A 23,635-nucleotide genomic window follows, 5' to 3' on the forward strand; every position below is an offset into this window, starting at 1 on the left:
AGGTTCCAAACCGGTTGGCCACAAAAATAGATGCCGGTGCGTTCCTCCGGATGCTCTTGGCCCACGAAAGGGAAAGGGAAACCATTCGGCGGCTAGTCAGCCGATAATTGTCAGCGACTTTGGACCAAATTTAGTCTTGTTTTGGTTTCCTATTGTTGACTATTGGAAAGATTTGCTGAAAGAGACGACCGACGCGACATGGCAGCGAAGACGAACTCACCGCACCACGTGTGACTCATTACAAATGCCAATCACAAGCCAAAGCTGAAAACTCGTTTTGGCCGGGCTGAGAGAGGTGCACTTGAAACAAAATCTTATGCGGCAACTTAAATATGTTTTTTTTCTGATTATTAATCGTTTTTGGTTTGCAGCCTTCAACAAATTGTTTCCGTTTCTTATATTATGTTTATAAAAATGATTTATTTTTTGTTGGAAGCTACTATGAAATTGTTTCTTTCAGTGACTTTAATTGCCCACATCTTTCTCAGTTGGGGGAGACTCTTTAAGCCATTTGCGATGTGAGCCCATCGAGCAGTCGACGATCAGCTGGCGGCGATGAGCGACACCGCGAAATGCATTCGCTGTGCCCCCGGCTCGTTTTGTAAGAGCTCCACTCCAGTGCCCTCCATTTCCCCACAGCGGAATCGCCAAATGCCAGCTGGAGCTGGTTAGTTGCAGCCAGGAACACTCTCGCCATGTATCGCAATATACTCTGCCTGGTGCTGGGCCTCATCATTGGCATTCAACTGACAGACTTCTTAGAGTACTTTCAGCTGACCGATAGTCAGTTCGCCAGCACGTCCATTACGCAGCTGGAGGAAGGGGCCAGCCAGCTGGCGACGGAGGAGGAACTGGCCTTGTGGCTCCATAACGAGACACGGGTACTCTGCATGGTGCTAACCCTGCCAAAGAATCACCAATCAAGAGTGAGACGAGTTAAGGGCACATGGGGCAGGCGCTGCAACAAGCTGATCTTCATCAGCAGCCAGGAGGATCGGGAACTGGGCGTCATTGATGTGGGCGTGCCCGAGGATCGAAACAACCTGTATCTCAAAATGAGGAAGGCCCTAGAGTATGTGTACCGGAACCATGGAGAAGACTACGACTGGTTCCTCAAGGCAGATGATGACACGTAAGTGAAAACATACCGAGTTCCAAAATCACATATTCATTTTCACCCAATTTTAGCTTTGTGATAATGGAAAACCTGCGCTTCCTGCTCTATCCCTATGATCCCGAGGCAGCGCTCTACTTTGGCCACAGATTCCGCACCACCTTTCCGCAGGGCTACATGTCCGGAGGAGCTGGCTATGTGATGAGTCGGGATGCACTGCGTCGGCTCAATCTCTTTGCCTTCAACAACAGCCAATTCTGCCCGATTAACAACAATTCAGAGGACAGGCAGATTGGCTTCTGCCTGCAAAATGTGGGAGTAGTTGCAGGGGATTCGCGGGATGAGGAAGGCCGGGATCGGTTTCTGCCCTTGTCTCTCAAATTTATGCTGCCTACCTTTCCCACCGACAATTGGCTGCCCAAACTGACATTTTATGAACCAGTATGTATAATATCTTAGAAAGTACTACATTATTTCTAATATATTATTGTTTCAGGTGAATGAAACTGGCTCGACTTCGGGAATCAGCTTTCACTATGTCAAAATCCACGAGTTCGAAATGTATGAATACCTGCTATATCGATTGCACATTTTTGGAACTCCCTTGTCCCAGAGAACGCTGCCACCCCGACTGGGTCCCGATGAACTGCAGAATCAGCTGAATCAGTGGGCTCAAGAAAATAGCACGAATTCAAACGCGTGGCTGAAACAAGAATAATATATATAGTATATTAGTACATATTTAAGACTCATTTTAACATACCGACAGTCAAATAGAATTAGTTTTTAAACTCTTAAGAATATCATTAAATAGAAAACAATTGTTTTTATACTTTCAAGACTTTGTGACTGACTGCCATCAGCAGTTTACCAACGAACAAATTGTATTGTTTCACGGACTCTCTAATCGAAATGTATAAACGAAATTGCTGCGCCAATTGGACACAGCATGGGATCTCTCTTCTCACCAAAGAAAATACTGCAATCGCAGTATACAATGATCCTGGTAATGATTCGGAACATCATCTTCCTCGTCTTAGGCATTATGTTGGGCATTCGACTCACCGATTTTATAGGCTACCTGAAGCTGTGGAGGAATAATGACTTGCGGGCGAGTGAGAAGGCTGCTCTACTTAAGTATCCAGTGGCCTCGGAGGAGCACCTGGCTACCTGGCTGAGAAGGGAGGTGCGCATACTCTGCCTAGTGCTCACGATGCCATCTTCACATGCCACAAAGGCGGCGTTGGTAAATCGGACATGGGGAGCGCGTTGCAATAAGCTGATCTTTATGAGCAGCCAAACAGATTCCAATCTGAACATACTCCAGATAAACAAATCCGAATCCCGAAAGAATCTATATGCCAAAGTGCGTACAGGAATGGCCTACGTACACAAGCATTATCTAAACGAGTACGACTGGTTTCTGAAGGCCGATGATGACACGTAAGTGATGCAATTTGGCCAATGGGCACAGAGCCTAAGAAATGTATCTTTGCAGTTATATTGTCATGGAGAATCTGCGCCTGTTTCTATACCCTTACGATCCGGAATCGTCTGTGTACTTTGGCTGTCGCTTCAAAGCGTATTTTTCCCAGGGCTACATGTCCGGTGGCGGTGGCTACGTGCTCAGCAGGGACGCCTTGCGTCGTCTGAATCTGTTCGCCCTGAACAGCACCACCATCTGCAAGTTGAACGGGGAGTCTGAGGACGTTCAGATCGGTCACTGCCTGCAAGATGTGGGTGTTATAGCTGGGGACACCCGGGACTTCCAGGGTCACCACCGCTTCCTGCCCGTCAATCCTTTCACGGTATTCCCAACCATCCTAAGTAATTCCTGGCTGGAGGGCTACTTCTTCCACAAGCCAAATGTAGGATTGCATGCCCATATACACAACTACAATCCATATAAGTAATGTTTTGCTCGTTTAAGAAAAGTGATTGCTGTGCTGCTTCGGCTATATCCTTTCATTATGTCAAAGACTTTGAGTTCGAGCTTTTCGAGTTCTTCCTGTACTACATGAGAGTCTTTGGATTGCACAGGACGCCGAGGGCTCTTCCGTCGCGCTTGGGATTCCGTCAGATGAACGAGCGCCTGCAGCATTGGTCCCAACAAGTCACCGACAACAAGAACTAACCAAGAATATCCAAGGATACATCTAGTCCTGTCTTCATCAACAAGCATTATATACTTAATCTACGATATGGAACATAAGAAAATATATTTCGACATTAAATTCAGAACTTAATCGGGAGACACTTTATTGCAAAGAAGAGAAAGAACTGGAAAACTAGTAGCTAATTTCAGTTCCTCGCCTGCTGCTCCAGTTCCCAGATCACCCTCGCCCAGCCAGTGGGAATGTCTTTGACCTCTGGGAGTTCCTCATGCATCACGCAAGGACTTTTGGCTACCCGATGGGGCCACTGAAGCTGCCCCCACGTCTGGACTTCCGGTAGATGCATGCCCAGCTGCGATATTGGTCCCGGGTTGTGTCCAATAACCATGCCAGACTTAATGTAATTGCTACACCTTGATAAATAAACCAGGAGCCGGGAAGCGATGAAGATTTATTCCAGCAATAAGGCAGACAATGTTTCGTCTCGTTCTTGGCAGTGTCGTCCTGTCGTCCGGAGTTGTTTTGGCCATTTGTCAAGGGCGTTTGCTCTAGAAACAGAATCCAAAACCCGAGCCCTGCGCTTTAAAGCACAATTTATCAAAAAGGACGCGTGCCCGTTTTCCGAGGGGAGATTAGGGAGGGAATTGAGGGAATCGAGAACCGGAAAATCGAGCGAAACGTGCCAAACACGTGAAAAATACCTGGGGATCATTGCATTGTTATTTATGAGCAACGAAATGAGCTCGGAGGGGAGTTAAAACCGGACTGACGGCACGCGAGTTCAGACAGCCATGGGTTCTTGGATAAGGATAAACTCGTTTTGGCAATGCAGCTGGTACCCCGAACTGCCTGTGTGCCGCTATCCATGCCAGGGGTGGTGGTCGTGGTCCAAAAAACCTCTGGAACGTGCCCAACCCAGTTTCACTATCTGTATCTGAATTCCGAACCCCAGTTGCGCCTGCGCTGTTTGCTTTGTTTCCCCTAATAGTCGCCCATTTGCTCGGCTTTTTGTGCAGGGAGCTTTCGAAGCAGAGCTCCTATATCTTTTGTAATTCCTACATGCTATACATATGTGTGCATATGCTAATGCAACTACACACGTGTCCTGGTTAACGGGCCGTACAGCGGGCCCCCTACAGATTTCCGGATCGTAACTCCTATCAGTGATTGCGATAAAGGCTCGGCTGTGGCAGCTGCTGACTTTTTCAACTAGACAGGATCTAGGGGCGGGGAAAGTCATTGGACCTTCGTATAAAATTTCCATTTGATTTTACTTGTTTAACTGTCTATGTTTGTGTATATTATTGCTTGAATCGTGTCTGCTTTAAATGACTCAGGAACTGCGTCCCTGTTCATCTGGTTAACTTATTTTTCCTAGACATAAATTCATTTCAAAGACGGCTTTAAGTCGAACAGCTTCGTACCTTTACTTACTTCTTCACCCATTAGCATTATTACCAAAATCCTCTACAAAACGATCTTTGTTGACACCTTAAGTCATTTCCGAGCATTAACCCCAAGAACAATGAATTCATAAGCTGTGGTTTCAGCTGACTTCTCGGGGTGAACTCCTTGGTAACCAACTCAGACACACCTTTTGGCTCAATAAAACAGCAAGGATTTCGCTGCCTTCGTTAACCCCTTGAGGTGAACCCATTACCAACCGAAATGGTCCCTCAACACCTATTTTATGGCGAGCAACTCCGGTTCTTCCCCTCTAATTAGTTGAATTCCTCAGCTTCGACTTCACTCAACGATGCCACGCCCACGGAGATACCCAAACACTAACGGGGAGAAACTGAGAAAGTGAGACTCAGACAGAGAAAGGGAGATAAAAAGGGGACTTCTCTCGGCGACCGAATGTCTGAGACGGAACAGTTTACACATTTCAACAATGTCTTATAATCAATTTAATGGCTTCTCCTCAAGGGAAGCCCGGGCAGACCGAGAAAAGGTAAACAAGGGGAGAAGGACGAGGGAAGAAGAGGGACGAGGGTCCTGGCAAGGGGCGTTTCAATTTGTAGCCTAAAGTGAAACCTACAATTGGCACTTAGACGGCAAAAGGAATTGGCCCTTTTATGGGCTCGTTCTGGTTTGTCGTCTTCCTTCTCTCCTCTGCACCATATCTCAATTAAGTGACGAGGGAATGAATGAATGGATTGAAATGCTGAATGAAAGGACCCTAAAAGGACAAGCCCCGAAGGAGGCGCCTTCGATAAGAACGCTGATCCTGAAGGTTCGTGGTGCTCCTTTGAGGGGTATAAATGCCAGCACACTTGGGGTAAAGTGAGGACGACTACGGACCTCCGGGGGTAATAATAATTTCAGTGGTGACTCAACAATGTCTTGAACGTGTTGCTTTGCTCCTTCCGGCTGAGGAATGCTTCTTATAAGAAAAACCCAATGAGCAACCCCTAAGAATAATTCACTGACTTCTCGCCCTTCGTTTTCTTGACGCGTGCCAAACGGGGAAGGGACGGGGTGTTGTGTTGAGGCGAAGGACTAACCCCAAGACATACCTGTAGCTAGGAAAGGCAAGGCGAGGAGAGGAAAGGACCTTAGGCTCGGATTCCTTGCAGGCCTCTGACTCATTGGCATGTCATGCGGCGGAAGTGCATTTCACATATAGTATATATATGCTTGTAAAAATATTGAAATTTATAGAAAACTAAAAAAGGACACGTGCAGGTCTCGCATGCAAAAGAGGAAGTGGCAGCCAAGCGTTAAATTGAAGCATGCCAAATCAATTAAAAACGAAATATTTTCTTTCTGCTGTCGGCAAGCCGTTCGCTTTTTGTAAATGCTTTCCATGGCAACACTGGCTTTTCCTATTTTCCTATTTCCCACTTTTCCTGCGTCGGCATCGGGATTTCCTGCTGCAGCTGCCGCAAAATCGAACGTGCAAGATAGAAAATGAAACCCGAAAACTTTGCACAAATACCTTTGCACATGATTTATCAAGCACTGCAAGGGGTTCGTTCGTTCAACATACCCACTATTTTTCGCAGCTGCCAGCCCAACTCCCCTTACGATTCCGATAACCAAACATGCGATCGCCCCTGGCCAACAGAAATACTTATGCTCGGGCGGACTAAAACCAACCCCCTAGACGAAATCACCCTAAATCTCCCTAACCTCCCAGCTCTTGTTCTTTTTTTTTTGGGGTGGCTTCGTCCTGCATCTCTCTGGATTCTCCGGCTCTACAGACTCTGGCCAAGTTTTATAATTTCCAAATTATACAGCAAATCTGTCAGTTTCCTGCTCGATTGAAATTTTCTTCTTTGTTTTCTGGCTCTAAAGAGGAGGCGTGTCCTGGCCAATGCTAATTATCGTGAATGAAACATTCCGAAAGGACTCCCTCGAGTGGAACTAATGTCGCCTGGACCGGATATGCGATCGGGTAAAGGAAACTAACTAACTAATTACGCACACACATCTGTCGATTACATGCTGCTTATTTTATTCCAGAATCCCAAGGACTGCACTTGACCAAGGAAGTCCTTTACATTTTTGTGTTGGAGATCTAGTCTTGAAATTGTGACATCATTGGGCTTTGATCAATTCACCAGCCAGATGGAGTTCCATATGTTTTTCAAACTCTTCGCTGCTGCTAATTCAGAAAAGTTATAAGAGTTTATTTAATTCAAAGTGACATCATTATTTGTATTTTATTATTCGTGTGTCGGAATTACTTCATAAAATGTTGTCTGACTTGACCGAATTCTTTCCAAGTAAGAAAGCTGCGATTTATGGACTGTGAAGTCGTCTGCCTCGAATAGTTAGATATTTCTTAAGTATTTTTGTGGTTCCCTGTTATCTCAAGTATGTGTCCGAAAGTCGGAGAAATAAATAAATAAGTGCTTACTTAAATCAGTTCAGTAATGTTTATTATATACAAATCTGACCGATTTGTTTTGATAGCTTTCTTAGATTTCCAGATGTGTGAATGCCCATCTCTTCTTAGTGCACTTTTACTAACTTTTTTGATTCCAGTTGGTCGTGCTACTGAAAATGGTCACCTGCTAAGCAAACCCAAGTGACTAAGGGTTGTAAATAGACTCCCTTAATCAGATGTCAGATCTTCCCGTTTCCCACCTGTGTGGACCACGTCAGTTTGTAAAGCAAGCTGCCTCCGATAAGAGGCAGCTAAGTCACAAACAGAAAGTCAGATAACAGAGATGACATTTCGCTATAAAAGCGCCGAGGGAATAGCCAAAGTCGACTAGTTCTTGGAGTGAACACAGATCAGGATGCGGTTCATCGGTTGTGCTTTCTTGGGCTTCATGTGCCTGGTGGCTTTTCCCTCTGCAACGCCGGCTATTTTGGCTCCGATCCGGCCATATGGTCAGAATGGAACCCTCGCTCAGCAGAACAACTTTGCCTTGGAGCTGAAGTCGGTGATTCGACAGATACCGGTGGACAACATCGAGAAGCTGGTTCAGACCTACCTCCTCAACGACATCGAGTTCCAAGGTGTGATCAGAGCCATTAACTCCCTACCCGCCTATCGATTCTACCGCCAGTTGATCAACCAACCCGAAGTGCGCCAACTGCAGCAGTGGATCACGCAGCAATTGATCCTGTCCGGCGGTGGACCCAAAATCTTTGATTATCTAGAACTGGAGATCAAGATCTTGAACAAGTATCCCTATTGGTCGCAGATCGTAAATGGAATCCAGGGATTCCAAGCGGAGTTCGTGCAGATCTACCCAGTGCAACTGATCCGATCCTTTCTGGAACCCAGTGCCACCCAAACAAGTCCTCAACTGTCGGAACTCTGGCGTCGTCTGGTGGCCTTGCGTCCAGTTTACGAAAGAGTTTTGGCCACTCCACCCGGCAAGGCCATCACTGCTGAACTCCAGAGACTGGGCGTGGATGTGGGTGGTGTAGACGCCCTTATCCGTTATCAGTTCGGTTGGAGCAACGTCACCTTTCCGAGCTACGATTACACAGATTACCTGTACTAGAGATTCAATGTGGAACTGGCTATCAATAGATTATTCTTATGGACGAACCATAATAACCTCTCAAGTATTAACATATTAAGATATTAATGTGTGAAATGAATAGATATACATCATGGCAATTCTGGTCCAATATATTTAGCATTACTTAACAAACATATATCGATTGAAAATACATGCTCAAAGGCGTAAAGAACATAAATCAATTGTTTAAAAAAATATATATCTTATTCATGTGCAAAAACTTCAATCCCTAATATATCTGCTACATGGAACTGCAAGTCAATCACAGAACCATTTCCACATGAATGGCGCATTCAAGCCCTGGGAAATACCACCGAATCGGAATATGGCCAGTGCTTTAAGCCAGTTTTCCTGCTCTCCAAACAGACGGAGAAATCTCGTTCCCCCCGGGCAATAACAATAAATATCCGTACTGGCTGCTCAAAGGTCGGGCTCAAAGGCGGCACCCTCGCAATGCGAGGTACGCGTATCTATGGCAATGCCATGATTAAGTAACAGATGAGCCATGTGTCCTGCAATGTGTCCCGGCGAATGGTGGCCCAGGACCTCGGTTTTAATGCCGCCTGCCTGGTGTCCTGCGCCTGTTCGTGGGTCGCACATGCGATTTAATTGAAACAAACCAAACAGGAAGCGTCGCAGGAAGGCGGAGGAGGTCCTGCGAATGGGGTGCTTTTATAATGAAGTTCCCATTTCGCTCAGTTACTCATTAAAAGTGGAACTGGCAATGGTATTGGGCTCGGAGCTGGGATTGCGACTGCGAGTGCAGCGGAAACTAGTTAATGTGAGGCCATTGTCAAAAGCAGAAGCGCAAGTCGTGCAATTTTCGCACAGCAGCATGAAGGACACTGAGAGAAATTGGCAGTAGCAATTTTCAGAAGAAGTAATTTTCAGAAAAAAAAGATCGCATTAAATTAGTATTTTCTGTTCATAATTGTCTGATTATATGCCTCAAATGTTTTATAATCCAAACATTACATATGAAAAGTTGCACCATTTCTCGCAGTGGAGCCTCAGCTTGAGGGGGAATCCTGCACACGATCTTGGCAGGCTTAGGCATAAAACGCGAAGGGAGTATTCCGCCCCACCACTTTTTCCTTCGTCCTTCTGCGGTGAACGCGTCCAATTGGAATTTTATATGCATAGTCTGATAAGTGAGCCAAGGGGTAAAAATGAAATATTTTATATTTCGCCGCCGCCTCTAAAACCTAAAACCCTCCCTAGACGCTCATGCACTGTGACTGACATGCGGATATGCGAGCGGAGCAGCCCTCCTTCCAATCTGGGTGCATTTGCCACCCCCGAGGGCGCAGCGCTTTAAAAAACCCTATTCGAAATCAGCAACAGCCTCAGACTTGAGCGGTTTCCAAATCGCGCCACGCTTGAGCTCTGCTTTCTAGCGTTTACAGTGAAAATATAGATGGATGGATGATCTTGGTTACTTTAAAATGAATAATAAATAATGTTGGGAAATCAATAACCATCTATCCATTATAACCATTATAATATATATCTATCGAGGGAACTTAAAAACTACAAAAATAAAAACAGATTCTTTAAAAACACCTTCACATTGAATAAAATATTATATATATTATAGCCAGCGTGCAACATAGCCAGTCCTCACTGTCGACCCCTGTCGCACTTTTCACAGTGGTGCCGCTATGTGGCTCGTGTGTTGTGTTTGGTGTTTGAAAATGCACCTGGCTAAATTTTCGGCTTCGATTGCCAGCCTTTGACTTTTGGGGAGGGAATTGGGAACTGGGAACTGGAAACTAGGAACTGGGAACTGGGATTTCGGATGGAGGACTCTGGTGGTTGCATTGTGATTTCCTCGCCGCACATGCCGCCGTATGAATACACATTCGCTCGAATGTGCACCGGACCAATTCGCAGCCTGGAATCCTTGGCACAGGACATTAGCGACAGCGGCAAATGAACGTTGGTCGCCGGTCGCGTGCCCAGAGCACTTCGACACCCGACAGAATTGTGAATTGTGATTGTTTTGCTTTTCTCTGTTTGTTTCGCAGTTTTGAACCCTCTGCGAATCGCCAGTTCTCCGTCTCATTCGCTCTGTGGGTTTCTGTGTCCTGCGGCGCATATTTATTGTGTGTATTTATTTTTAAGCATGCCGCACAACTGTAGGAATACGCTCGACTAGTAGCTCGACCATAATTATGCCAGGTTTTCCCGGGGTTAGTCACTTGCCATATACCGGTGAGTTTTGTTTGGCTGCAAAGTGGGATTTGCTAGCAAATTCCTTAAGCCCGGTGGATGGACTTTCTTTGAACACACACACATGCTGCAATTGGCTTATTGGGATTTCAATTTAAGATGCTGCTAAATAAAGTTAGTCACTTACGGACTGGGGAGGCACCCCGTCATCACTCGCCAGAAATGCAATTATACAATAAATATTCACACCCCTAAAAAACGAAGCTGCATTTGCAAATTGCATACAATTATGCCAGAGTAAAAATTATAATTGTTATTATTTAAATTTGAGCATGACGCACAGCTGTAGGACTATTATTAAAATTCTTATTTCGGGGGAGAGCTGTAATTGGTGGATGATGAGTCCTTAAAAAAATCGTTGTACCAAAGGCATAGATTTTGTTAATCGGCTTTTGGCATGCACAAAATGATTGGATATTATGCCAACTTGTTTTCTATTCACTGTAGATTAGCTTACAAAAAAATATCCCAATCCCCTGTGCTCAGTGGGGTATTTACTATTAAACCACACATGCTGAGCCTGGCTTATTGGCGGCTGAATCACCCGGAGATACGGCAAATTTGGAGCTTTCAATTTTAATACCCAATGGAGTAATGCAAATTGTTAGCAGATTTTTCGACTTTCCCCCTGCCAGAAACAAATCAAATGCAATTAAAAACCTTTGCGCCCTGGAAACCAAATCGCTTGGCCGTCGGAGCAGCAAAAATTGCATGAAATTATGAAAGCGAAAAATTTAATTACAGCTCAGTGGAAGTGGCAGTGGAATGGATTGACAGGACTGAACCCCGAAATGGCAGCCTCATCGCCACAATGGGCAACATGTGCTACAAGTGGAGTGGATCCTTGAGGAGCTGCCCAAGCAAAAGTGCACGCGGCTTGCAGGCTCAAAAGCTGAAAGGCTAAAAAGCCTTTTGAGACACACACAGCCAGATGAAAACGAGAATGGAAATGCAAGTGCATTATGCCGCATAAACGATGCATTTTCGAACATTAATTATTGCCAAGCAGCCGCCAGAGGGAGCAAGGATACCGACCAGGACACGCAGACAGATCCGAGGTGGGGCTGAGCCCTTGAAATTACCATAAAAAGATGCACTTAAGGGTTAGCAATGTACCGAACAACAAACAGAATGCGTACCTCCTATGTGGGCGATTTGACGAGGTGGGACATAGAGACCATATCCCAGTGGTCGGGGCACTTCTCCGCGGGCTGTCGTGGGTGTTTGTCGAGTGCGAATTTGTGCCAAGAACGCCTTGGAGCGCAGAAATCAGAGCAGTCAAAGCGGATTTTTGAAGGGTACATGCAGAGAAATTTATCACTCATTAATCGAAACTTCTAGAGATTTAATAGACGACTTCCCCCTTAGAAGCAAGTGCGGAGATCGTATGCCATGGAAATATCAAAAGTGCACTCTGATCTGGTGGATGATGATAACCGCAGAGAAGCCTCTAAACAACGCGCACTAATCCGTTTCAATGGGCTTGTCTCAGATTAATCAATTTTCGTCCTTTTTGATGGCTTGATTTCCCGTTTCCTTTTTCGCTCACTTTAGTGAATCGCAAATAAGGCGGCATTTGTGACTGACAGGAATAAGTTGGCAAGGCATCACCGAGTCCTCCGGAGGGGAGGACTTTCGCCACCCGGCACGGGGATGGATTTTGAATCAGTGTATCTGCGATGCCTTTCAGGACCTTCGGATGGCAGCCATCGCGGCCGAAGGACGACAGGACCTTCAGGACAATGCTCGCGTGGCTGGCGCACTTCTGAGACTTTTGTCGCCGATTCACTCGATCCGAAGTTTGGCCCAGGATTTGGCCTCGGATGCGTGCGCTATTTTAATTCTAAGCTGCATGGCAAACATCGATTCCCCTGGCAAAAGGCCACCCTGCTGCGACAGGATCGCCTTGGGAATACTCTCTGCACTTTCAACCATGCACTGCGAGAAAATCAATATTAGTAGCGCATTCAATTCATTGTACAATGTGTATTATAGCATTCTGGCGGAGTTAATACATTCAATTGAATATAAAGCTGAAATCTTAGATCAACTATGCAATTTGGGGGTATTTTCTTTTAGTGCTCACATTGTCAGCCCGTTTTGGGGTGGCAATCGTTGCCATGCACGTGCCTACCGTAATACAAGAACAACAACAATGGCGGCGTGTTCAACATAATATGCCATATTTTCCAAGAGCGAGAGTCCTGCGAATCCTGCGACGAAAGCCCTCGACGGGAATCGAAAGTGCATTCCTTTCATGGCAACCACTGTCGACTCAGTCAGCTCAGTCGGCTTCGCATTTCGATTACATTAATGCAAAGCACTCACACGAACGATACACGTCCAGGATACTCGCACACAGATACAGCTACCGTTACAGCGACAAGGATACGAGGATAGAAGCGATTGTGCGCCATGCTCCGCGGTGGTGAAGTTCGAAGTTCGAATCCAAGTTGTGTCTGCTAGTCTGTTAGTCTGTTACCTACCCCACCAAAAGCGAACTTGACGAGCTTAGTCGTCTGAGGCTGATAAATGCAGTGCCGCAAAGTACACATCGCGAAATTTGTGTATGAGATGTATGAAAAATGTAAAAATAGATAGCAATCCGAACTATGCCCTATGTTGATGTACTTTCCAGCCGTTATTACTTGTTACATTGTTTACTTTTATAACCATCTTGGCCAACAGCTGTTTAGCACCAAATGCCAACAAAGAAACAATTCACCTTTTGGCCCAAGGATATTCCCGATCTATTGATGAACCTTATGGTTACATGCTCAATTAACGACTCCATGGGTGTCAGCTGTTTTTTTTGGCAAAAATAAGGACAATGTGCTGCTCAGATTTCCGCTGAATACACAAACATACATTCATATTTGCCTAGGAAGGTGCTGCGATTTTGGTGCGTGGCAATTTCGGGTACCGAAACAACAGCTGTCGCACATTGATTTCTCCGAGTGCATTGTCCTGGCCGCAAAACGGGAGACTGTGTGGTGTGTGTGTGTGCGTAGGACTTTCACTCCGTGTGTATGTGTGTGTGTGGAAAAAAGGGTGACTAATGTGTGTGTGATTGCTAACAAAAGATTCCGGCTTTTGCGGCTCTGCCGGCGTCGAAAAAGGACAACGACTTCGGCCGAAAAGGGGGTTGAAATGTATTTCCAGGACGCCGGCACAAACAATGATTTCGAGTTTCGGTTTCGCTTTCCTTTGGCCTGTGGTACACATAAATAGCCGCCACCGAGTCCACCGAACGTCATTCGCAGCACAAACGTCGAGCCGACTGGAGGTCTTCTGCATAGAGTCCCAGTCCGCGAGGATCAGCGTTATCAGTTTGTTGTTAAGTTTGCTTAGTTCCCGTTCTACGTTCCCCGTTCTACTCCGTTTTCGTTTTGCCTCGTTGAAGTTTTAAGTTGAAAGTCCCATCGATGCCATGGCCCAGATACAGACACCGATACCGATTCCAGCCCCCGCGGAGCCCATTGAAAAGCTCAGCCACCCGCACAGCATTGGCATCCAGTTGCAGCACAAGGGGATGCCCCATGGCCTGGGCCTGCTGACCACAGTGGCCTCGCTGCCCCCCAAGTACCGCAGTCGATATCTGAACCTGAAAACCAGGTGCGAAATACCGCTGGATCTAACGCTGAAGCTTCCCTCACCACTGCCCAGCAGCGATGTGCCCATGGCGGCCACATTCGCGGAGGTCTATAGCGAAAATACGAGTGCTAGTTCCAGCGAGGTGCAGGGGGAGGTGACCAAGGTGGAGGAGCTGCCGGTGAAGCCCCCAACACCACCGCAGAGTCCAGCAGGGAAGCGTAAATTGAGCCGGGAGAGCTATGACGACGAGCCGGCTAAAATGGCCAAAAAGGAGGAGGAGGTTCCGGTGGAAACAGTAGAATCCACACCAGCGAAACCCGTCAAAGTGGCAGAATCTGCGCCTAAAACCAACAAGGCCTCCACTTCCTCGGGAAAGCCCTCCCGCAATAAAGCCACCCGCAAGCTGAAGTTCGATGAGGAGACCAGTTCCCCCGTCTCGGGCACCGTCATCCGACCGCTCGAGGACATCACCGATGGATCGATGCAGTACAGCAACGGCGACATTGACCCCAAGTACAACATAGTCGAGATCACGGAGGAGACCAAGGCGGAACTGGCCGCCATCAAGAACGTGATCGGGGACTATGTCTGCCGACTGTGCAAGATCAAGTTCGAGGACGCCTTCGGCCTGGCCCGGCACAGGTGCGCCTGCATCGTCCTGCTGGAGTACCGGTGTCCCGAGTGCGGCAAGCAGTTCAATTGTCCTGCTAACTTGGCCTCCCATCGCCGGTGGCACAAGCCGAGGAAGGAGGCGTCTAAAAAGGAGAATCGCAATACCACCAACCAGCCGGAGAAACAGCAGCAGGTGGAGAAAAAGTCGGAGGAGGAACTGGCCTTCGATTGCCAGGAGTGCGGCAAGAAGTTTAAGAGAGCCGCCTACCTGAGGAAGCACCAGCTGACCCATCAGAAAAAGGAAAAGCCAGCGGAAAAACAGTTGGAAATGAAGCCCACCACCACAACTATCACAGGCAGTTTTCACTTTAACCAGGCGGTGTCCACCTCCTCCTCCGCCAGCAGTTCGCACTCCGATGAGGGAGTCTACGTGGTGGGATCGAATGCCAGGGAGAACTACGACTATGACAACGACTACCTCTCGGACTCCAGCTCCTCCGCCTCATCTGCGGGATACGGACGGCTTCAGATTGTGGAACATGGTCTCACGGAGGAGGAAAGCATTGCTGCCGCAGCTCTGACCAACTTGAGGAACTGCGCCTCCGTCATCCAACACACAACCATGGCCCACTGAAATCGAGTGAGATTTATTTTTAATGTTAAGTTTAGTTTCTAGTTGAACACCAAACCCGATGCAGCTGAAACAGACCAAAGAAATAGTTATATTCCACGGAAATTTCGTTTTCCACTTCGTATTCTTAGTTAGCTATAAAATTTAGTTCTTAACCGATTCAGTTTCGTTCGCAAAATGAGTTCAATTCTAGTTAGACTCTAGTTTGTATCCGTACTTCGGCCCACATTCCACACGGCAATTTAGTTGTAACTTAATTTCTAGTCAGTGAATCCAAAGAATCTTGGCACTAGTCAGCTTCAATACGATCTCGAAAAGAGTGTCTCTTGTGTACCACGAAGGCATTTCTATTAGTCTCTAGATTTAGCTAGTTTAGGAACTTTTGGGAGTGCAATGAACCTACAACGAAAGCCAAAGCAACCAACCAAAGATTTATAACTAATACTAGTCAGTCATATATCCATCTACTCCTTTGCTCCTACATCATCCCATGACATCATTCATCACCCATATCATCCTTCATTCTTCTTACTACTAATCATCCCATAGCTTTTCACACTTTCATACCAATTTCCTCATGACTCACTCTCATCCTGTATCATCTTTGCATTTTTTGCTAATCATTTTCCAGTTAATATTCTACCCTTAATTCAACCCTTTAACAACTTTTTCAATCTGGAAATTTCTCGTCATTCTAGTCACAAGTTCTTGCATTCCTTCTAGTCACTTAGGATAAATCATCTCTATAAGTCAGCTTCAGTTCGATCTTACTAAGTTTGTACAAACATATATCGTTCTTCAATTTCGGATACAGCTTTAGTCATATTCAGGTTATATACCGAAACCAAAATTCAGGCAAAATTGTGCAGTAATAGTGTTTAAGTTCGAATCAAACCAAAAAGCAAACCAAATCCTAGTTTAAAGCAAATTCAAGCCCAGTGTTTGTGAACCAAAGTCGAGTGTGAGCTCTAGTCATTTTAGCCACCTAATCAAGCGGAATCAGCTTGTTCTCAGTTTAGTTTAGTTAGTTAAGTTAGGCATAGAAACGGACATTGGACCAGCGTCTCACTACCAGTCAAAGTATTGAACAGTACAACCTAGCTATAAGGGCCACAGGCTTCAGAACCGGCGGTTGTGTACTTAAAGCAATAAAATAAGTAATCCCCGATATCGGGACAATATCACAGCGCTATTGTTCCTTAGCATCAGTATGTGTAAATTGGTTGTAACCGCAGAGTACAACGAAAAGGGAAACTTTCGCTCAATCTAGGAATTAACTAACTCTAAGCTATATCATACATGTAACCATATCGGTTGAGATTTTGTGATACTACAGTCTAAGCTTCAAGTTTACAAGAGAATCGTTGCGCTCGATTGTGCATTAACAATAAGCTAAGAGGAGACAGATCATTGAACCAAGTATTTTTATACGTAATATACACCATATATTTTTATACAAAAACAAACTCTTGAAGACCTTTTTTAATTATATGATGTCTAAGATGTAATCGACATATATTTATCGGAAACCAATATATTTTTATACAAAACCCAATCTTGGAAAACCCATAAAAATTGTAAATTATAAAAGCTCTTGAATAAAAACGCAAAACTGAAAATGAAAACTTCTTGTTGGGTTCTCTTTGGGTTGTCAGGGAAAACAAACCCCCAAATGATTGCTTTATAATTGCGGCGAGGTGGTCATATATCATCTATACGGGGGTTGTAAGACTGGTAACCAATAATGATGAGTGCTCTTGGGTGATTCCTTATAATCATGCCCAAATAACGGCGAACTGCAGTAATGAAATGCCATTAAGGGCCATTGACATGGTCCATCGATCTGGGACCGACTAAAACAAATACCAAAACACACTAACTGCCAAGGCGGAAAAGCGGAAGTGGACCATTGAATCGGACAGATGCATTTGGGCACTGGGCTAAGGACGAGGAAACTTGATGACGATGGGGTGGAATCCCAGGGTGTTTTCAACTCAGTCTCTGGTCGGTCCATAGTGAAACTCTAAACGGGCCAAACTAATGATGCTCTCAACGGAAACGCGTAAAAAATGTTTAATCAAATACAAATGCATGACAGCACGGAAAAAAGGCGAACAGGATATGCCAGGATATGCTAGGATAGTACGGGATGCGAGGGTGCAGCTGAATAAAACTAAAGGATGCGGGGGTGGCAGTTGCGTGCGCGGTGTGAATCAATTTAAAGCGTCAAAAGATGTGGATGTCCTTCCCCTCGCACAGCGAAAATTGTGTAAAATCATGCCGCAAAAACAACCCCGTCGATGTTTTCAAGGGGGCGATGCAGCAGCCGTAAGTCACCAACATCTGTGTCTGAAGGCCTGAAGCAAACAAAAAACATAAAATACTAATAAAATGATCTCGAAACCGATACGTTTTGCAGTTTGCACCTTGGCACGGGACATTCCTGTACTGTGGTACCCGCATTAGATGGTTCGATGTCCAACAAGTTTCCATTTCTGCGGGTCAAAGGCAGCTGCTCGAAGGATCTTACTTCCTTTCAGGTCCTCGGGACTCTTATCCTGCTGCTCTGCTAATTTGCACCTTGAGAGGCATGTTGGCTTGGAAATCCGTTCGAGACTACCTTATGCAGGTCCTTTGTTCGCCCAAGTGGCCATGTGTTCTAATGGCACTCCTCCAAGGAGTTGACAGATTGATGAGCGCGATTGGCAGATTTGAAGTGCCGACCACTCGAGTAATCCATTTGATTACCATCATCATTGGCAGGCCACTTAGAATTGCCCGCCCAAGGGGTTTTTCAATATGCAAATTGTTATTATGTATGTTGCTGCTACAGTTGCTGGAGATCCTGCACATGATATGAAAGGATATCTTTGTACTAACATGCTGGGTAATTATTCGCGATCTTTGTAATCCATTTGATCATGGCACTTAAAATCCTAAAAAAATTAATTCACAATGCAGCAAAAATCCCTTTGAAGCAATGCTACATAGTTAGCCCACGGATTTTCAATTCGAATAACTTATCTGTAATATCTTCCGGAACTTCTCCTTTTACATAAATACAAATAATACGTTGAAAGGCTCTTATACGTTTTAAACATATGAAGCTGCTTATAAGGCCCGAAAGCTTCCAAAGCTCCAACTGATTGCGAAAGCGCTCCCGTGCAACACTGCCAAGTCGCAGGTCCTGGCAGCCATCGAAATGCAACGCGGCGTTAAGTTGGCAGCTTCGACTGTCTAAGGAAATAACGGTTATCGGGAAATTTTCTCCGGCAGAGAGACGCCTACACAGAGGAGTACGTGGAGTGCCGAGTTCGAGTCTCAGCCGGAATCGCACACCTGACATTCATGTTGTGGCCATTCTGGCAGTCAGACGTGTGGATCGCAAGTCCGGAAAGCCAAGAGCCGTAGCCCCAAGTGCAAAGTGGAGGAAAGGTCTCAAGCAGATTCGCTGTCCGTGAACGGTTTACGGTTGCGGTTTACTACGACGTGTCGCGTCTCAGATTTTCATCCGGTAAATAGTGACTTGAAATAGTTACTTGCGAGTCGAGATGAGGTGTTAGTTTCTTTGAAAATTGGAAAAGCACAGAGAAAACTGTTCGTTCAAAGTCGCAGCATGTGCTAGGGGGTGGTGACTTGGTGGGTGGTTCCGGATGGGGATGTCCTGTGAAAGAGAGCAGCTCGACTTATTGATTGAGCTTTCCGCGCTCGCTCTCTGTGCCAAAATACGGGTACTTTTGCTTGGGGAGCGCGGAAAAGCTTTTGTCCGTTTTCCCGCTGCCACTGCTGCTTGCCTTGGGTGAATTTTTCAGCAATTTTCATTTTCAGTTTTTCTCCCGACTGTTTTAGGGCGGTTCCGCAAGTAGCAGCGAATCCTGCGATTTAAGCACACTCAACTCGAACGCGTATGAAAATTCCGTTTACCCCAAGGAAATTAAAACACAGGCTTAGCCAAAATTAAATGAATTTAACAAACATTTGCCGCAAAGAACTGGGAAAATAATGTGGAAAATGTGGAAAGTCGAAAGGCACGCAGGATAATATATGAAAATATTATGACAAAATGTGTTGTTATTGTTTGAGTGTGTGGCCTGCTTTTAAACGCGTGCGTGTGCTTGTGTGTCTGCGTGGCTCCTTTGTGTTTGTAAAATTCAATAAATTGCAAAGGATTGCAATTGCCAAAATGGCAAATTACAACAAAATGCGCACATACACATGGAAATTTGTCAGAACAGAAATTTGGGCAGTGTGTGCGCGTAGTTTTGATTTTCTCTGCGGGCTCTGTGGCTTACTCTCCGTCTGTATATGTGTGTGTGTGTGTGGCTCTCAGAGTGCTGTGTGTGTGTGCGTGTGTATGTGTGTGGTTGTATCTGTGTGAATGTCCTTCGCTGCTTACGTACGCAGACTGAGTGACTCGATTGAGGCGGCTGCCTGAATGGCTGGCAGGTCCTGTGCTCCTTTTTCCTTTGTGAAATGAATGCGTATTCAATGAGCAATGAAATCCGTGACACATTCGCGCCTTCGCTCTCTATCTCTCTCTTCCCCGTTTTCCCCCATTTTCCGCAGCACTCTCCGTGCATTTTCCATTTAATTTATTTTTTATTGCTCCGGCCCGCCTTTGTTCTTCGCCCAATATCCGTTTTAAATAAAAGCGACATTAACACCATAACCTTCTGACATTTATCTGTCTCTCGGTCTTAAATGCTCACCCAGACATGGTCGCAAATGCCGCAGAGCAGAGAGAAGCTTGCCACATGTGCGTCCTTTTGTCCCTTGAGCTGCCTTGAACATTCCTTTGGCCCATTCGCTTGCGAATTCCCGCATAAGTTAACCAATTAATTGGCTGGAAAAGTGTTAGAAAATACTACACTTTTCTCTTGACTGAGTCGCAATAATATTAATAAATTCCTCAACAATATCTATGCCAACTGCAGTTCGATCTAAACCAAACTAAACTAAGCTCAACTAATCCAAAACTAAACCAAGCCAAAGACCAAACAAAATAGAGAAAAACTTGTTGAAGTACTTGATTGATGTGTGTGCCCAATTGGCTGCCGAATTGAGCGAGCTAAACCGAGAAGGAGTCTCCGCTGCCTGGAAAAAAGGTGAGTCAACCGACTGTCTGTTTATATTAAGATTGGGGAAAGCGGCGGGGAAAACTAGCTGCCATTTTCTGCTCTGAATCCAGTAACAAAATGGTTAGTTGCTCAACCGTCAAGAAGAAACTACTCACTGATTTCTTATAATTTTGATTTAGGTTTAAGATTTTTTAACCCTTTGCTTGTGCCATAAAGGATTTTTTTATATTATCCAATCGGTTCGATTTCTTTCTTAGCTATTTCCCAAGTCTACTTAACGATAGCTCAAGGCTGATTAAAATCGCTAAAATTACATTGTCATCCAGTTTATTTGCGTTTTTGAAGGCTTCTAATCACTTATTCAAAGTGTAAAGCAGCTGGATCAGAAGTTCTCCAAGTAAAATCACACATAGAGAAATAAATATAGACCTCATTTCAGCATCCCCCTGAAAGCCAAACACAAGAATTAATTACTCACTTTCCAGGACCATCACTCTGAGCCGAAAATCAACCCGAATTTGGGTCTCCGTTCGGTTTTCAATCAGCAATCAGCGAGAATAAAAAGTTGTGAAAAGTTCCCATCCCCTTCCCCGGTCGAAATGTCCATTTGCGGATTAGGCAGCCTGGCCAGCAACTGTATCCTTTATAAACAGCCGCTGGTCCTGCGAAAAGGGTTTTCCGAAGCATGTAGCATAATTTGAAGTGCACACACTTCCGACGGCCGAAAATATTGTTTGGTGTTTCACAAAAAAGTCTATTAATAAAAATAAGCAAAAATCACTGGGCGTCCGAAATTGACCCGCAGTAAGAAAAGCCAGCGAGCAATTTTCTTAGCCAGCCAGCAAACTTCAGCGAATCAACTTGGCCAAGAACATTTTTTTTTTTTGCCTGCCCCAGTGCGTTTACTTAAGCAATCAACTCAACCTCAAACACACACTCACTTCGTCCTGTTTATACGTATTTTTTTTCGTTATATTATAACAACTAAAGGAGGCCGCAAAGTTTGTGTGCACACAGAAAAATGCTGTGGCAAAATCGGGGAAAACCCTTTGCCATCGAAACGAATTTGGAGCAGAAATCGCAGTGCATTTGGGGGTATCTCCCTGACATCTTCGCAAGTGTGTGTGTGTGTGTGTCTGTGTGCGTTGCTGTTTGTTTGTGTGCGGCAGACAAATAAAACATTTGCGCGGAGGCAAAGTTTGTTTAGGTTTTCAATTCGTTCTTTGGGTTTGGAAAATGGAATCAGCATCGGAAACTGAATCTGGATCCAGCGAAACATTTACACGCGTGCATAACAAAGAACGTGCAAATTCTCACGTCAACACACACACATAAAGCAAATCGCAAACACACACAGGCACGGCCAACGCACACTTATACATGCACGCACGGGCAATGTCAACATGTGTAGCACACTTTTTGGTGCCTGGCATTATTTGCACCTTTCGCCTCTGTTGTTATCCGCCGCTCTTCGCTATCCTTTGGCATCCTTTTTGCTTGCCTTCTCCTTTTCGGGGTTTCCCCAGAAACATCAAAGCTTCCTTCTACACCGCGAAAAATTATATTATATTAATGACCCAACTTATTCACCCATAAATGTTTTACAGTATTATTTAGTATACATTTTTATTCGCTCTATAATCATATAATTTTTCACAAATGTCAAAGTACTTCATATTTTCTCTCTGTGCACGACTCCCTTTTGTTGCTATTTACTGCCTTCGTGGTGGGTTTTTATACCCACTGCCTTATTTGGCTGTGTGTTCTTTGGGTCCTGCGATTTGTATCAGGCTATCTGCGAGATACTCGCCATCTTCTGCAGTTATCCGCTTTTGGAGCCCCTTTTGGAAACCCTTTTGCGGTTCCTTTATGATGGGCGCATAAAATATTTGTCATACATTCTTCACGAAAATCGGCAGGGCAAATGGGCCTGTGCCCTCCATTAATGTTTGCCTGCAATCCTTTTCGGTCGCTGCTGTTGGCCACGCCCCAGCGTGCATAATCCTCGGATGTGGCCCGAGAACTCCCTTCTGCCATCTGTCGCAGCCCAGTTCTATGTATCTTTGTATCCAGCATCGATGTCTCGATGTAGCGTTTAACGAACTGTGTCATTTACACTTTTTGACAATAAAGACGAGTTGCGGGGATGCGGGATGCAGGACGAGTTGGAGCGGCAGCGGGAGCGATACCCAATCCCTGGGTCGCCGTGTCAAAGTAAAAATATTTGCCTTCCATTCGCTTGACTGCATGCACGTCCCAGCTTTCCATCCGGAGCGTTCCATCCAAACGCTGTAGGCGGCTCCACGCCCTCGGATATCCAGGTCCTGGATCCGCGGATCGGGTCTCCTTTTCTCCGCTATTGACTTTTGGTCGGGGACGCTTTGACGACGATTACGCAAAGCCAATAATGAAATGACTTTGGGGTTTTGATTGGCAAAACATTGCGGGCTATAAATGCGCACACACGACGCCCGCCAGTGTGTGTTTGTGGGTGTGCGAGGCTGTTGTGTGTGTTTGCGCTAAAATTCACGCTCTATTAATGCCGCTTCGAGCGGCCCCAAAACAGCGGCCCCGCCAACAGGGCTCTCCATTGTGACTGTGCTGCGTCAACATTTGCTTGGCCCAGGCCTTTGATTTGAAACTTTAATTAGCCACCAATCAAAGGACCCAGTGTCCTGATCAGCGAGGTCAACAGCAATCAACGAGCGCCATTGATTCCGTATTTATTTCGAAACCTATTTATTGCACATACCTTAAGTTATGTTAACTAAATTTATTTTTGTTTTTTTTTCCTGCATTTCTTGTGCGTTTTGATCATAAACAAATATTGCATGTTTGCTTCCAGAATCCCTTCAAATTGTCTCTTTATTTATGTGTTTTGAACGATGTGCTTTTCCAACTCTACTTTTGTTACCTTTACACCAAGCAAATAACTGGTGAGATTTGTTTTTGGCCATAAACAAGCCTTCCTTGCTGAGTTTCTGCGAATGAGCTCTTAATAAATATATCTCAATCGCTTGAGCGCGGCAAACGGCGCCTTCGACCTGCCACGCCTCCTGCCCCCGCCTATTATATAGATAGATAGCATATATATATATATCTATGCATGGCATGCCTGCTCATTGCTGGCAAGCGATCCGATGCCCTGAATGTTTACATAACGCCGTGGCACAAAAGCTGTAAGCCAAAACCAAAAGTCGAATGCCTGAATGGTCGCCATCTGTCTGCATGTGTATGTGTGTCTGTCTGTGTTGGCGAATGTGCCTCAGTAT

At 45.3% G+C, this 23,635-nt stretch overlaps 5 protein-coding genes and 1 long non-coding RNA gene across 11 annotated transcripts in view; all 6 read left to right on the forward strand.

The window, feature by feature from the left end:
* Nucleotides 1–531: 531 nt before the first annotated feature.
* Nucleotides 532–1,945, forward strand: CG34056 (uncharacterized protein). Its single transcript, NM_001038890.2, has 3 exons — nucleotides 532–1,132; nucleotides 1,189–1,555; nucleotides 1,611–1,945. The coding sequence occupies exons 1-3, from the start codon at nucleotides 696–698 to the stop codon at nucleotides 1,830–1,832; spliced, it is 1,026 nt and encodes a 341-aa protein (NP_001033979.1). The 5' UTR covers nucleotides 532–695; the 3' UTR covers nucleotides 1,833–1,945.
* Nucleotides 1,946–1,960: 15 nt separating this feature from the next.
* Nucleotides 1,961–3,353, forward strand: CG34057 (uncharacterized protein). Of its 2 annotated transcripts, NM_001038892.2 has the most exons (4): nucleotides 1,961–2,120; nucleotides 2,191–2,557; nucleotides 2,613–2,982; nucleotides 3,045–3,353. In NM_001038892.2, the coding sequence occupies exons 1-4, from the start codon at nucleotides 2,027–2,029 to the stop codon at nucleotides 3,246–3,248; spliced, it is 1,035 nt and encodes a 344-aa protein (NP_001033981.1). In that variant the 5' UTR covers nucleotides 1,961–2,026; the 3' UTR covers nucleotides 3,249–3,353. The 2 variants fall into 2 exon arrangements, with proteins under 2 accessions (NP_001033981.1, NP_001033980.2); NM_001038891.2 differs by having other exon boundaries at nucleotides 1,961–2,557.
* A 3,115-nt stretch (nucleotides 3,354–6,468) lies between these two features.
* lncRNA:CR46200 (long non-coding RNA:CR46200) lies at nucleotides 6,469–6,977 on the forward strand. Its single transcript, NR_133146.1, has 2 exons — nucleotides 6,469–6,628; nucleotides 6,697–6,977. It is a non-coding gene; the product is annotated as a long non-coding RNA:CR46200 (long non-coding RNA).
* A 501-nt stretch (nucleotides 6,978–7,478) lies between these two features.
* On the forward strand, nucleotides 7,479–8,391 carry mat (materazzi; the record flags this gene model as incomplete). The annotated part of the gene is made up of 1 exon (NM_138228.3): nucleotides 7,479–8,391. The coding sequence occupies one exon, from the start codon at nucleotides 7,479–7,481 to the stop codon at nucleotides 8,193–8,195; it is 717 nt and encodes a 238-aa protein (NP_612072.2). The 3' UTR covers nucleotides 8,196–8,391.
* A 5,301-nt stretch (nucleotides 8,392–13,692) lies between these two features.
* On the forward strand, nucleotides 13,693–16,900 carry nerfin-1 (nervous fingers 1). Its single transcript, NM_080044.4, has one exon. It carries the CDS (start codon nucleotides 13,879–13,881, stop codon nucleotides 15,286–15,288), a length of 1,410 nt encoding a protein of 469 aa, NP_524783.1. The 5' UTR covers nucleotides 13,693–13,878; the 3' UTR covers nucleotides 15,289–16,900.
* A 1,754-nt stretch (nucleotides 16,901–18,654) lies between these two features.
* Glut1 (Glucose transporter 1) overlaps nucleotides 18,655–23,635 on the forward strand; it is a 79,715-nt gene continuing 74,734 nt past the window's right edge. For 3 of the 5 annotated variants that reach the window (NM_001274304.1, NM_001274303.1, NM_167846.3), the window contains exons 1-2: nucleotides 18,655–18,799; nucleotides 20,220–20,390. The gene's annotated coding sequence lies outside the window, so the exon portion shown is untranslated. Of the gene's footprint in view, nucleotides 19,191–20,219; nucleotides 20,391–23,635 lie in introns of all 5 variants that reach the window. The other 2 variants (NM_001274305.1, NM_001274306.1) reach the window with 2 other exon arrangements.

Source organism: Drosophila melanogaster, chromosome 3L (assembly GCF_000001215.4).
Source record: "Drosophila melanogaster chromosome 3L".
NCBI classification, from domain to species: domain Eukaryota; kingdom Metazoa; phylum Arthropoda; class Insecta; order Diptera; family Drosophilidae; genus Drosophila; species Drosophila melanogaster.

What these genes read in the sequence shown, in the direction of transcription:
- CG34056 (NM_001038890.2), top strand. Translation starts at nt 696, where the DNA reads ATGTATCGCAATATACTCTGCCTGGTGCTGGGCCTCATCATTGGCATT. An exon ending in CTCAAGGCAGATGATGACAC is followed by an intron (nt 1,133 to 1,188) that starts GTAAGTGAAAAC and finishes ACCCAATTTTAG; the next exon opens with CTTTGTGATAATGGAAAACC. An exon ending in AACTGACATTTTATGAACCA is followed by an intron (nt 1,556 to 1,610) that starts GTATGTATAATA and finishes TTATTGTTTCAG; the next exon opens with GTGAATGAAACTGGCTCGAC.
- CG34057 (NM_001038891.2), top strand. Translation starts at nt 2,064, where the DNA reads ATGGGATCTCTCTTCTCACCAAAGAAAATACTGCAATCGCAGTATACA. An exon ending in CTGAAGGCCGATGATGACAC is followed by an intron (nt 2,558 to 2,612) that starts GTAAGTGATGCA and finishes GTATCTTTGCAG; the next exon opens with TTATATTGTCATGGAGAATC. An exon ending in ACTTCTTCCACAAGCCAAAT is followed by an intron (nt 2,983 to 3,044) that starts GTAGGATTGCAT and finishes TGCTCGTTTAAG; the next exon opens with AAAAGTGATTGCTGTGCTGC.
- nerfin-1 (NM_080044.4), top strand. Translation starts at nt 13,879, where the DNA reads ATGGCCCAGATACAGACACCGATACCGATTCCAGCCCCCGCGGAGCCC.